General features: G+C 38.8%; 1 protein-coding gene across 1 annotated transcript in view; it reads left to right on the plus strand.

The window, feature by feature from the left end:
* sdk1b (sidekick cell adhesion molecule 1b) overlaps positions 1–14,333 on the plus strand; it is a 316,455-nt gene that overhangs the window by 242,174 nt on the left and 59,948 nt on the right. Inside the window, exons 19-23 of the mRNA XM_051702261.1 lie at positions 637–752; positions 1,354–1,549; positions 7,104–7,202; positions 7,509–7,700; positions 8,330–8,451. Of these exons, the coding sequence (XP_051558221.1) occupies positions 637–752; positions 1,354–1,549; positions 7,104–7,202; positions 7,509–7,700; positions 8,330–8,451 (725 nt within the window). The remainder of the gene's footprint in view (positions 1–636; positions 753–1,353; positions 1,550–7,103; positions 7,203–7,508; positions 7,701–8,329; positions 8,452–14,333) is intronic.

Raw genomic sequence — 14,333 nt, forward strand, 5'->3', positions numbered from 1 at the left:
AAAAAAAAAAACATCAAGCTTTTGTGCTTTGTGTGTGTGGCCAAGAGCAGTGTATTTTTGTCCCTGCACCAGTTCAGATTTCCAGACACACTAAGGTAACCTTGTGCCGATATGTGATTGGGTTCAAAATGGATAGGGCAGCAGGTCGAATCAGAGTGCCCAGTCCAACTGAGCAATATTTAACTTTCCTGGCTTGACCTTAAAGGGACCATCTTAAGCACATTAAGTGTAAGCAGTATTGAGTCTTTATGGAAATATGATATCTTTCTTTCCACCGCACACTTGGCCTGCTGCATTGCACTGATTGGCTAAAAAAGACTTTGGGTACTAACCATACTGTATTTCATTCATGTGTGTGTCTTTATCTGTACCAGTGTGAATGTATGTGCATACATGAAAATGAGGCTTTGGATAGGTGTTTAAATCAGAATACAGGTAGTTACAATGGACGTAGTATTGCAGAGATGTACTTTTGACTGTTGTCATAAAGTCTGATCCATTTTGCAGCTTGTTCTTGTTCTCTGATGCTGGGACTACAATAGATACTATCATTTGGCTTTAAACGCAACAGCAAACTTTGTCAATTTGTGTAAATTCACAGAATATTTAATTATCTAATTTTCTCCCTCTGTGCAGTCCCTACAGCGCCCCCTCAAGACGTGGATGCTGTTTCGCTTAATTCCACCACCATCAAATTCACCTGGACGCCTCCACCCCAACAGTTTATCAACGGCATCAATCAGGGATACAAGGTAACAGTATAGAGAGAGACAGAGGGTTTGTGCGTCTATGTTTAATTGTGAATATGCAAGGAAAAACAGAGAGAGAGAGAGACATGTCCCACTGGATCTGTCTAACATGTTCAGTTGGAGGTAAAATAGTTTAATTAAAGTTTCCTGCCAGGCTTATTGACTTTCAGGATGTGTGTATACATGATAGATTAACCCCTAAATGGCTGCCAATAAAAACAAAAACTGCAAATCACAGCCAAGAACCATGATTTGTTACTTGATATTGCTAGTCAGAGGTACGTATGTGTAATTAGTTTGAGGGACATTATCCTTCCTGGAAGCATTTGATTGGACAAAAATTTGAACAAACCCATGAGTGCAGGATGAGACATTGTTATTTTTGGTCTGCTTTCCTGAAAGAGAATAGCAGTTCATTTTAAATGCATATATCTTCTAAAAGTTTATTTGTCAACTTTTAGGAGTACACTAGCATATAGATGATCTCAAAGCATTAGACTAAAACCAAAAAAATTTAATTTTTGATGTAATGAGGTCTTTGAGCTCTAATGTGAGTTGATAACGTTTACTGTATGTCCTATTCTTTTAATTTTGTGTCTAACAGCTGCTGGTGTGGCCCGAACACTGTCCGGAATCCATTACCATGGTAACCATTGCCCCCGAGTTTCATGGGTCACGTCACTATGGCTACATTAGCAATTTAAAAAAGTTCATGTGGTATGAGACAGCGGTGTTGTGTTTCACCACGCCTGGTGACGGACCAGCTAGCACACCACAGCTCATCCAGACGCATGCTGACAGTGAGTACACACACACACACACTTAAATGATACTTAAATGAAAAACAACTTCATTAAAGGCAAAGTTCTGTCATCATTTACTCACCCTCTTGTTATTCCAAATTCATATGACTATCCTTCTTCTGTGGAACACAAAATTAGAAAAGGCACCATTTACTATCATTGTATGGAAAAAAAGATGCAATGAAAGTTATAAAAGAGCAACTTATGAGAAATAAAATTGTCCTGTGGGATATATTTTTTTACATACAATCATATGTCACACTCAATGCTTACTTGCAGATACTCATACACACTTAACAGATAGACATGTCTGTAGTTAATAGGAGACAATCGACTAACAGTATGCTCTTAATACTTGAAAATTATCCAGCAGGCATTGAGAAAGATATCTCTCTGTAAAAACAAGCCTATTTGTTTGATATTTCAGCCAGCAGAATTGATACAGAGGAGAAATTTAGCCCTTTCACTATGCATACTGCAATTTGCCACGGAATTGTGCTTTTTACATCGCTATTGATTAGTCCTTTGCCAGAAAATATATTGGTCACCCAAGCAGTGTTTTCACATCATGCCACTGGCACAGACAATCGGCCATGACTAACCTGCAATTATTGAAGCAGGATCACTCTTGTTAGTCAGTGCACATGTGCTCAGTATTGATTGGCCTACTGTGTGTACGTACACATGGAAATGTGTGTGGATGTGCATGCAATTTTTTTTTTTATCCCCTTCAAAATTTGGAATGCCCAATTCCCACTACTTAGTAGGTCCTCGTGGTGGCGTGGTTACTCACCTCAATCCGGGTGGCGGAGGACAAGTCTCAGTTGCCTCCGCTCTGAGACAGTCAATCCGCGCATCTTATCACATGGCTCGCTGTGTATAGCACCGTGGAGACTCCGCTTGTGGAGCCTCATGCTTTTTCCACGATCCACGCACAACTTTCCACGAGCCTCATTGAGAGCGAGAACCCCTAATCGTGACCACGAGGAGGTTACCCCATGTGACTCTACCCTCCTTAGCAACCGGGCCAATTTGGTTGCTTAGGAGACCTGGCTGGAGTCACTTGCAACTCCAGGGGTGGTAGTCAGCATCAATACTCGCTGAGCTACCCAGGCCCCCCTGTGCATGCAGCTGTTAACAGACAATGTAATTTTCTTAAAATGATAACAGCATGTGGTCTTCTCTGTACTTTTAAGCCACAGGAGCACGTTTCCCGTGAATAGCTCAATCACACAAACAGGTTAGACACACAAAAAAACATTGTGCACACATACTCAATTTTAAGCCTTTTATTTATTGTGTAAAGACTTACCAACTTGCACACGGTAGCATTATTTTGACATTTTTCATCATTTAATCGTTGAATATTTTGATTCAAGTTCTCAGGTTGTTTTAAATCAATGAAAACAAATTCAAGTAAAAAAAAAAAGCATATGGCTAAACTAAGCAAGTGCAAATAGAATCAATTTAGTGAACAGTGAATGAAAATGCATTCAAGTAAAGCGAAAAGCATGTATTTTATGTAAGCAAGTGCGAATAGAATCAGATTAGCGAACAAATTGAATGAAAACAAATTCAAGTAAAAAAAAAAAAGGGTGTAGCTAAAATAAGCAAGTGTGGATAGAATCAAATTAGTGAACAAAGTGAATAAAAAAATTCAACTAAAATAAAAAGCATGTAGCTAAATTAAACAAGCAGAAATAGAATACATTTAGCAGACAAAGTAAATTATAACAAATTCAAGTAAAGCAAAAAGCATTAAGCTTAAGTAAGCAAGTGCGAATAGAATCAATTTAGCAAACAAAGTGAATGAAAACAAATTCAAGTAAAACGAAAAGCATGTAGCTAAAATAACTGTGAATAGAATACATTTATCGAACAGTGAATGAAAAAGTATTCAAGTAAAACGAAAAGCATGTATTTTATGTAAGCAAGTGCGAATAGAATGAATTTAGCGAACAAAGTGAATGAAAACAATTTAAAGTAAAACTAAAAGCATGTAACAAAAGCAAGTGTGAATAGAACCAATTTAGTGAACAGTAAATGAAAACGCATTCAAGTAAAATGAAAAGCATGTATTTCATGGAAGTGTGAATAGAATCAATTTAGCGAACAGTGAATGAAAAATGTTTCAAGTAAAATGTAAAGCATGTATTTTACGTAAGCAAGTGCGAATAGAATCAATTTAGCGAATAAAGTGACTGAAAACAAATGAAAATAAAACGAAAAGAATGTAGCTAAAACAATGAGAATTGAAACAATTTAGCGAAGTGAATGAAAACGCATTCAAGTAAAATTAAAAGCATGTATTTTATGTAAGCAAGTGCGAATAGAATCAATTTAGTGAACAAAGTGAATTAAAACAAATTCAAATAAAATGAAGAGAATGTAGATAAAAAATTTAGCGAAGTGCGTATAGAATCAATTTAGGGAACAAAGTGAATGAAACATTTTTCAAGTAAAATGGATAGCATGTATTTTATGTAAGCAAGTGGGAATAGAATCAATTTAGTGAACAAAGTGAATGAAAACAAAAGTACCACAAAAAGCATGTAGCTAAAACAAATGCGAATAGAAAAAATTTAGCGAACAGTGAATGAAAACGCATTCAAGTAAAACGAAAAGCATGTATTTTATGTAAGTACAGTACTGTGCAAAAGTTGTAGGCACTTGGGAAAAATGTTACATAGTGAGGATGTCTTCAAAAATAGTGCCATAAATAGTTTTCATTTATCAATTAATGTCATACAAAGTCCAGTAAACATAAAAAAAGCTACATCAATATTCGGTGTGACCACCTTTGCCTTTAAAACAGCACCAATTCTCCTAGGTACACCTGGATACAGTTTTTCTTGGTTGTTGGCAGATAGGATGTTCCAAGCTTCTTGGAGAATTTGCCACAGTTCTTTTATCTATTCCGGCTGTCTCAATTGCTTCTGTCTCTTCTTGTAATCCCAGACTGACTCGATTTTCAGTGGGGGGGCTCTGTGGGGACCATGCCATCTGTTGCAGGGCTCCCTGTTCTTCTATTCTATTTGCAAAAGAAATGTTTGAGAGTCTAAAATGTTCTATTGACACACTAAAGCTGAAAATATAAATAACCATCTTAAGACAAATGTTTTTGTGAAGCATCTTATGTGCCTTAGACTTTTGCACAAGTGCGAACAGAATCAATTTAGCGAACAAAGTAAATGATTTTTTTTTTTTTTTTAAAGTAAAACAAAAAGCATGTATTTTATGTAAGTGCAAACAGAATCAATTTAGCGAACAAAGTTAATGAAATTTTTTTCAAATAAAATGAAAAGCATGTATTTTATGTAAGCAATCACGAATAGAATCAATTTAGCGAACAAAGTGAATGAAAACAAATTCAAGTAAAACGAAAAGCATGTAGCTAAAGCAAATGCGAATAGAAACAATTTTGTGAACAGTGAATGAAAACGCATTCAATTAAAACAAAAAGCATGTATTTTATGTAAGCAAGTGTGAATAGAATCAATTTAGCAAACAAAGTGAATGTTTTTTTTTTTGTTGTTGTTTTTTAATAAAACGAAAAGCATGTATATTATGTAAGTGCGACTACTATCAATTTAGCAAACAAAATTAATGAAAACAAATTCAATTTATACGAAACGCAGTGACAGTTAACATTCCCATTCATCTCAGTGGCAGGGGTTCGATGACGCAGGACACCGTGGAAGTACACAATATGAAATCTGCCATCTTTGCTCATGGACGCCTTGTTCTGCAGCCAGTTTATTTATTTATTTATTTTGGAACCATCACTTTAGCCATGTGACTAATTACTCTGGGGCCTCAGGAAAATTATGTCATGGCAAAAATCTGCACAGTTCCAAGCCCTTCACTAGCGACTATCCTGAGCTGTGATGTGAAATGTTGCAGACAGGAAAAATAGTCATTTCACGATTTTAAAAACTAAACAAATAAAAAAAATAAAAAATGGGGACTGGTCAAATATTTCCTATAATTTAATGAGATATTTAGATTTAAATGTTGGCTGGCAAAAATTGTATTCAGTCAGAATACACAGCAAATGTTTAATGGCCATCAATGGAAAAATAAGCAGGAGAAAACCGGGCCATAATGACCAGCCAAACCTTAACTCCTTAGTCTGAACAAATTAAATTTAAGGGGGAAAAAATAATAATTTGAATTGGTATTGTAAGGGAATTCAACTTCAGGACAGTCAGTTCAACAGGGTCATACATTCTCATAAGAATGTGTGATTGATTAACCTGTCAGTCTAGCATGATGGCTCATTCTGATAAGGTCCGCTTGACAATCAGGGCAGTAGAGTTTACCACGCTAGTGTTAGATCTAATGAGATTGAAGCTTCATATGCACACATTAAACTGCAGAGCTTTTCATGCAACCATCATTTTCGTCTGTCATTTATTGTCTTCTGGGTGAGTATGCATGATTGATTAACCACAAAATGACTGCTAACTCATCAGGGTATTTACCAACAAACATAATTTGCTTTCGCCTATTTGCAATTGCGATAAAACAGTTCCACGCAAGAAGCTCTTTGTGGGATTATTATGGTCTGGCGGACTGAGGGTGTGGGGTAATCCTTTACCATGAGCGGGTTTTAAACCGTCTATAAAGTACTGCCAAATAAATAATAAGCTTTGCTCCACTGAAACATATCATGCACAGTCATACACACACACACACACACATATATGCATGCTTAAGAGCATTGACAAACATGCTGTGTATTTGTGGTTTAATATCCCCTCAGATAATAAAATCGTTCGGCTGTGTTGTTTAAAGATTAATCTTCTTATGCCTTCTATCTCTATAGGTGACCTTCTTTTTCTAATAAAAATGTACTCTGTATGCTTACAGACTCGTAGGCTACAATCTAATGCTCACATCCATAAAGCACATGTTTGAATTGTTGCACTAGGGTATGTAGCGATCTTTACTACTCAAAGACTAAGCATCATTTAGCTGGTTTAAAAGGTTAAGTTATTTTTTCAAGCAGAGAAAAATCCACCAATCAGAGAAATGCGGCAATGTGTGCCAAAAGAGCTCAGCAGCACCGGCCCACTTCAGTGACGCACTGCAAATTATGGTCTCCCTACACTCTCAAACAACTTATATATTTTTATATATCTGAATAAGTAGCAATAAGCTTAAAATGTATTGTTTCAATACAAAAACTTTAAATCAATAGTTATATATCTATATATCCATAATTTGTTATTTGATTGCGTTATTCGCAATGCTTCATGGGAATGTAGTTAATTCCCTCATGAAACTCTTGTACCTTTGTCGTTTTTTCTGATTTGTAAATATTTTTTTTGCTTCAAATCAAATTTTGTAATGATGCAATTCACCTCAGATATGGTTGGTTTGGTTCATCGCTTAGAACTATTTAATGTAGGATTTTATGAAATCCCTATGGAACAAATGAATGGGGAAAATACTTCTGTAATCAAGAAGGCTGAAAAAGTGGGCAGGCACTATTGCGCTCTATTACTTAATGCACCTTTAATGGTGTTTATGTGTCTGTTTGCTGCAGAACCGGGCCCGGTGTCTCAACTGAGCTTCACTGAGATCCTGGACACATCTCTGAGGGTCAGCTGGCAAGAACCAGAAGACAAGAATGGCATTATCACAGGTGATAATATTCAATACCAGTTAGAACTCACTCATCAATCACAAGAACCCCAGAATTGCACCGTCAGCCTAGCTACATGGAGCACTAATTGTGTGATGCACGTGAGTGAATGTTTAGAGAGTTGCTGCTAATGTAAAGTGTTCCAAATTAGTCACTGATGGTTCCAAAAAGGTCCACAAAACGGTTCCATGATGGATAGTTTGCTTCCTTGGAAGGAAGACACCTGTGTAGACAGTAGGTACATTAGTGAGTCTAAATTTCTCTTTGTGTCTTCTCCTTCCTTTCGTAAACTCTGTTTCTTCATAGGTTACACTTTGTGGTGGGAGGAGGCCAGGCGGAACGAAAGCCGTGTATCGCAAACCCTCTCCAACTCCACATTGGCTCATAAAGTGACTGGTCTTACTTCACTCACCACATACACACTACAAGTAGCGGCCGTAACACAGGCCGGCACTGGTGTCCCCACCTCATCGACAATCTCAACAGGACTGCCACCAGGTACACCCACAAACGCATACACACTTCAACACTAACATCACTTTAATGCATCAAATTATCCCTTGGGAATCAGCCATAATCAAAATCTAAAGGAAGTTGAAAACATAAAAGAGGATGCCGCAGTGGGGCGCATATTTCACACAGATCGGAAAGCCGAGACACAGTCAGTAAGACTGTAATACATCACACGTAGTCAGTATGAGGCTCTTGGGGATGCAGTGTGTGTGTGTGTGTGTGTGTGTGTGTGTGTGTGAGTGAAAGAGAACATGAAACAAATGATGATGACCAAAAGCCAAGCTACACTCATTATCTCCCACTGATATGCTGTGGAGTCAGGAGAGAACGAGAGAGGGAGAGCTTTATCTACTGTTGAATGAGCCACTGTGAACCGCCCAAATATCATTATCAATCCATTTAATTACCAATTAATCATATACCCAAACACAATGAGCACTGCTGTACACAAAACCTAATCGACTCTGATGTGAGTTATGGGCCCATTTGCACAAGTTTTCTTTGAAGGATAATGAAGACACAGGATGGAGAAGAACAAAACAGAAGAAATGTGAAAATGTTTCAATTAGAGCAAATCACAACTTAAATAAATGTTTTGTTGTATTTGTGAACAGAGCTTCCTGGTGCGCCCTCCAATCTGGTTATCTCCAACATTAGTCCACGATCCGCCACCATATGGTTCCGCCCCGGCAGTGATGGAAAGACAGCCATCTCCAAATGGATCGTGGAAGGACAGGTGTGTAGATGTGTATGTGTGTGACTTGGCAAAAGCCTGTTGTCCTGACAATTGTTGTTGGTGAATGTTGAATGGTTAACTTTATCACAAATAGTAATATTCTCTCTGCCAAATGGTTAACTTTGCCATGAATGGACATTCTCTTTCTGCATAATGGTTAACTTTGCCACAAACTGCAATTTTGTCTTTGCAAAATCATTCAATTTACCACATATGGCAATCTTGACTCTGCAGAATAGTTAACTTTGCCCTGAATGGCAATTTTCTCTCTGCAAATTAGTTACTTCTCTCTGCCAAATGGTTAACTTTGCCACTAATGGTCATTTTATATCTGTGTAATTGTTAACTTTGTCATGAATGACCGTTTTATTTCAGCATAATCATTAACTTTGCCAAAACCTTAAATTTTGTCTTTGCAAAATAGTTAACTTTGCCACAGATGGTAATTTTCTCTCTGCCAAAAGGCTAACTTTGCCATGAATGGCCATTTCTTTCTGCATAATGGTTAAATTTACCATGAACTGCAAATTTGTCTTTGCAAAATGGTTACATTTGCCAAGATATGGCAATCTTGACTCTGCAGAATGCTTAACTTTGCCAAAAAGGGCAATATTCTCTCTGCAATATTAGGTACATTTGTCACGAATCACCATTTTCTTTCTGCATAATGGATACATTTGCAAGAAACTGCAATTTTAGTTATGCAGAATGGTTAACTTTCCACAATGGCAATTTTCTCTCTGCAGAATGGTTAACTTTGCAATGCATGGTTATTTTCTCTCTGCCAAATGATAAACTTTGCCATGAATGGCCATTTTCTTTCTGCATAATGGTTAACTTTGCCACAACCTGCAATTTTGTCTTTGCAAAATAGTTAAAAATGCCACAAATGGCAATCTTTACTTTGCAGAAGAGTTAACTTTGCCACGAATTGCAATTTTCTCTCTGAAATATCGGTTAACTTGACTTGGCCGCCTCGGTATGGAGCTCTCCAGTTATTTTGCTGTTTTTGTTTGTTAGTCCTGTGTTTAGTAATTATTTCCGATCAGTTTTATGAGAGACGAGCTGCTGAATTTTCTGCAGTACACACGAGACAATCTTTTACCAGTTTTTGATTACTCGGATGTTCTGTTGGACATTTTAGTTGGAGGAGCATCAGTGCTGTACAAGCGCGCTAAAAGACGCAAGCAAGGGAATCGAGCCGGTGCGCTGGTCAAGCTCCGACAGCATGGCTTTCGATCCGTGCTGTCAAGCATCCATCTAGCGAATCTCCACTCTCTTCCTAACAAAACGGACAAATTACTTCTCCTCACCCTCAAAATAAGGACTTAAGGAATTCTGCTGCATTGTGCTTCACGGAAACCCGGCTGAGTGAAGCCATTCCGGACAGCGCGTTACATCTACTGGGCTTCCAGCTGTTCTATCGCGGAATTAATGGGGAAAACGTGAGGCGTGTTTTAACATCAACGAATGTTGGTGTACAAATGTAACAACGCTGAAGAAAATGTGCTGTCCTAATTTAGATGTGCCCTCTAAACTGCACACCTTTCTACTTGCCGTGGGAGTAGTGTTTATATTTCTCCACAAGTGTATGTGAGCGCAGCGGTGCATCAGCTGGCTGATTAGATCACAGACACAGAGCAACAACACCCGGACTTTCTTATTATTATTCTTGGAGATTTTAACAAGGCAAACCTCACACATGAACTGCCCAAAAACAGACAGCACATTACATGCCACACCAGAGACAGAAATACACTGGATCACTGCTACACAACATTAAATGATGCATATTGCTCTGTCTGTAGAGCAGCTTTGGGACTCTCTGATCATTGTTTGGTTCATCTTCTTCTGATCTACAGGCAGAAACAAAAATCAGCTACACCTGTAGTAAAGACTATAAAAAGATTGACCAATGAAGCAGAGCTGAAACTACAAGCCTGTTTTGATTGCACTGATTGGAGTGTTTTTGAGGCTGCAGCCACCGACGTGGACGAGCTCACAGATACTGTGACATCATACAGTATATCAGTTTCTTTGAGGATATGTGCATTTATACTAGTACTTATTTAAAATTCAACAATGACAAACCATTTGGGGATAAAATCTTGTACAATCAGGCCAAAAACAGACTGACAAAGGAGATTAGAGTGGCTAAAAGAAGCTATTTTGAAAAGCTGAAAAACAAGTTCTCAGCTAACGACCCTGCATCAGTGTGGAGAGGCCTGAAGGACATTACAAGACACCACCCCCAACTCTATAAGGAATCAACAACTGGCTGATGATCTGAATGTGTTTTACTGTAGATTTGAAAATCCTAGTCTCACACCCCACACCTGCTCCGACCTTTACATCACACAAACCTTTACACCTCCTGCAGTCCCCCTCCTCCCCTCTCCTGCTACTCAACCTGCACGTAGGATCTGTGAAGAGGATGTGTGCTGGGTATTCCTGAAACAGAAGACAAGGAAAGTACAGGGCCCAGATGGTGTTTCACCCACTTGTCTAAAATCCTGTGCTGACCAGCTGGCCCCCATCTTCACACAGATCTTCAACAGATCATTGGAGCATTGTGAAGTTCCCTGCTGCTTCAATTGTTCCACCACCATCCCGTCCCAAAGAAACCCTAAATCACAGGACTTAATGACTACAGACCTGTTGCTCTGACATCTGTGGTCATGAAGTCATTTGAGAGACTGGTGTTAGCCCACCTGAAGGACATCACTGGACCCTTTCTGGATCCCTTGCAGTTTTCTTACCGTGCTAACAGGTCTGTGGATGATGCAGTCAATATGAGACTACATTACATACTTTAACATCTAGACAGACCAGGGACATATGCAAGGATCCTTTTTGTGGACTTCAGTTCGGCTTTTAACATCCTCAACCCCACTGTCCTATAGACTAAATTAACCCAGCTCCCTGTTCCCACCACTGTCTGTCAGTGGAACCCCAACTTTCTGACAGACAGGCAGCAGCTAGTGAGAATGGGGAAATTCACCTCCAGCACATGTGCAATCAGCACTGGTGCCCCCCAGGGATGTGTACTCTCCCCACTACTTTTCTCCCTGTATACAAACGACTGCACTGCCAAGGACCCTTCTGTTAAGCTCCTGAAGTTCACAGATGACACTACTATCATCGGCCTCATCCAAGATGACTGTCAGTCTGCATACAGAAGGGAGGTTGAACAGCTGGCCTTCTGGTGCAGTCAAAACAACCTGGAGCTGAACATGCTCAAAACAGTGGAGATGATAGTAGACTTTAGGAGGAACACCACAGCATTAACCCAGCTCACCATTCTAAAAAGCACTGTGGCTGAAGAGGAGTCATTCAGGTTCCTGGGCACCACCAATTCACAGGACCTGAATTCAATCTGTTTCATTTACATTGTTTAACATATCCTACCTCTTCTTCAGTACATCACCTGCACATAACTGTATATCTGTATATAAAATATTTGAACAACATTATTTTTCTATTGTATATTTCTCTTTTTATTTATCTGTTATATCTTTTTTTATTTTTTTATTTTACTATATGTATATATGTTTAAATGTATATGTTTGTATGTATGTATATATGGTTGCATTCTCTTTGCACTGGAAGCATCTGTCACCATGACAAATTCCTTGTGTGTGTAAGCATACTTGGCAATAAAGCTCATTCTGATTAACTTTGCAACAAATGACCATTATCTTCCTGCATAATTGTTAACTTCGCCACAAACTGCTTTTTTTTTTTTTTATTATTATTATAATGGTATCTATGCAGAATGGTTCATATGCGACGAATGGCAATTTTCTCTCTACAAAAGGGTTAACTTTGCCACAAATTGTAATATTCTCTCTGCCAAATGGTTAACTTTGCCATGAATTGCAATTTTCTTTCTGCATACTGGTTAATTTTTCCACAAATGGCCATTTTCATTCTGCAAAAATTTACTTTCCACAAATGGCCATTGTTTCAATGCAAAACGGATCAACTTTCCCACGAATGGCAATTTTGTCAATGCCAAATGGTTAACTTTGCCATGAATGGCCATTTACATTCAGCAAAATAACTAACTTTGCCATGAATGGCCATTCTATCACTGCATAATGGTTAATTTTGCTAGGAATGGTACTTTTCTCTCTGCCAAAAGGCTAACTTTGATATGAATGGCTGTTTTGTCTGCATAATGGTTAAATTTGCCATAAACTGCAATTTTGTCATTGCAAAATGGTTAAATTTGCCAAAAATGGGGGCCTGGGTAGTTGCAAGTTCGAATCCAGAGCGTGCTGAGTGACTCCAGTCAGGCTTCCTAAGCAACCAATTGGCCCGGTTGCTAGGGTGGGTAGAGTCACATTGGGTTAACCTCCTCGTGGTCACTATAATGTGGTTCTCACTTTTGGTGGGGGCATGGTGAGTTGTGCATGGATGCCGCGGTGAATAGTGTGAAGCCTCCACACGTGCTAGGTCTCCATGGTAACGCGCTCAACAAGCCACGTGATAAGATGCGTGGATTGACAGTCTCAGACGTGGAGGTAACTGAGATTCGTCCTCCGGCACCCGGATTGAGGCGAGTCAATATGCCACCACGAGGACTTAAAGCACATTGGGAATTGGGCATGAGAAATTGGGGAGAAAACGGGAGAAAATCCACCAAAATAAAAAAAAAGAATTTGCCAAAAATAGCCATTTTCTCTCTGTCAAGTGGTTAACTTTGCCATGAATGTCCATTTTCTTCTCCATAATGGTTAACTTTGCAACAAACTGCAATTTTCTCAATCCAAATGGGTTAACTTTGTCACAAATGGCAATTCTGTCAATGACAAATGGTTAACTTTGCCATGAATGGATATTTTCTTTCTGCATAATGGTGAACTTTACCACAAATGGCAATGTGCTCTCTGCTTAATTGTTAACTTTTCATTAATGGTAATTTTCACTCTGCCAAATAACCAGCTTTGCAACGAATGACCATTCTATCTCTGCATAATGGTTAACTTTGCCACAAATGGTAATTTTCTTTCTGCCAAGAATACTCTATGAAATATGACTGTTCAGTGTGAGCACATAAGTGTTAGTGTGTGTGTTATGCCCTTGTCTGGCAGGCTGTGCTCCAGTGAAGATGCTGTTGTCTGGCAGATACTTCATCTCTAGGGAAAAACAGGCTTGCTCTTCCACTAAAACATCTTCCCTCTGAGAGAATGCATATACAAACACACACATGCAAAAGTACACGCACACAGTGTATTTGACATAGTACAAGGAGGCTAAGGAGATGTCATGCACTGTGCCTCCCAGCCCTTCAGGTGTGGTGTGTGTTTGTGTGTGTGCATATGTGTTAAGCCCCTCTTGGATGGCGTCCAGCTCTGTGCAGCATGAAGAGAAATACTCCTCTTAATGAGATCCCTGCCTTTTTTTCTCTCCGTTTTTCTCCACTCCTGTCTTTAATACTGTTTAATCGAGGGAGAGCAAGAGGGAGGGAGTCAGAAGGAGGGATGCGAAAAGAGAGAGGAGAAGATTAGAGGTACTGAGGTGGCACTAATGGGGTCTTAATTCTATGGGTTAGAAATCAGCTTGTGTAGGGGAGTTTTGTACAGCTGACTTCATCACAGCTGTATGCTGGACCAGGGTGGCTGCCAATTCCATTTCCCTTTGTAATCTTTTCACCTTTCCTCAGTTAGAGCATGGCTGCACAATACATGCTGGCTTTAAGTGGTCTGTGTAGATACAGTGTCTTTGTTTCAACATGTAGTTCACGATATTAAAGTGGACATATCAGCATTTTTCTTGCTTTTTTGAAATGAGTTTGATGTACATGTTCTTACATTCACAACACAAAGCTCCTTCCCCAGTCCATACATTTATTTAAATCTAAGCAAAAACAGACCATT

The sequence above is a fragment of the Myxocyprinus asiaticus genome, chromosome 7 (genome assembly GCF_019703515.2).
Source record: "Myxocyprinus asiaticus isolate MX2 ecotype Aquarium Trade chromosome 7, UBuf_Myxa_2, whole genome shotgun sequence".
NCBI lineage: Eukaryota > Metazoa > Chordata > Actinopteri > Cypriniformes > Catostomidae > Myxocyprinus > Myxocyprinus asiaticus.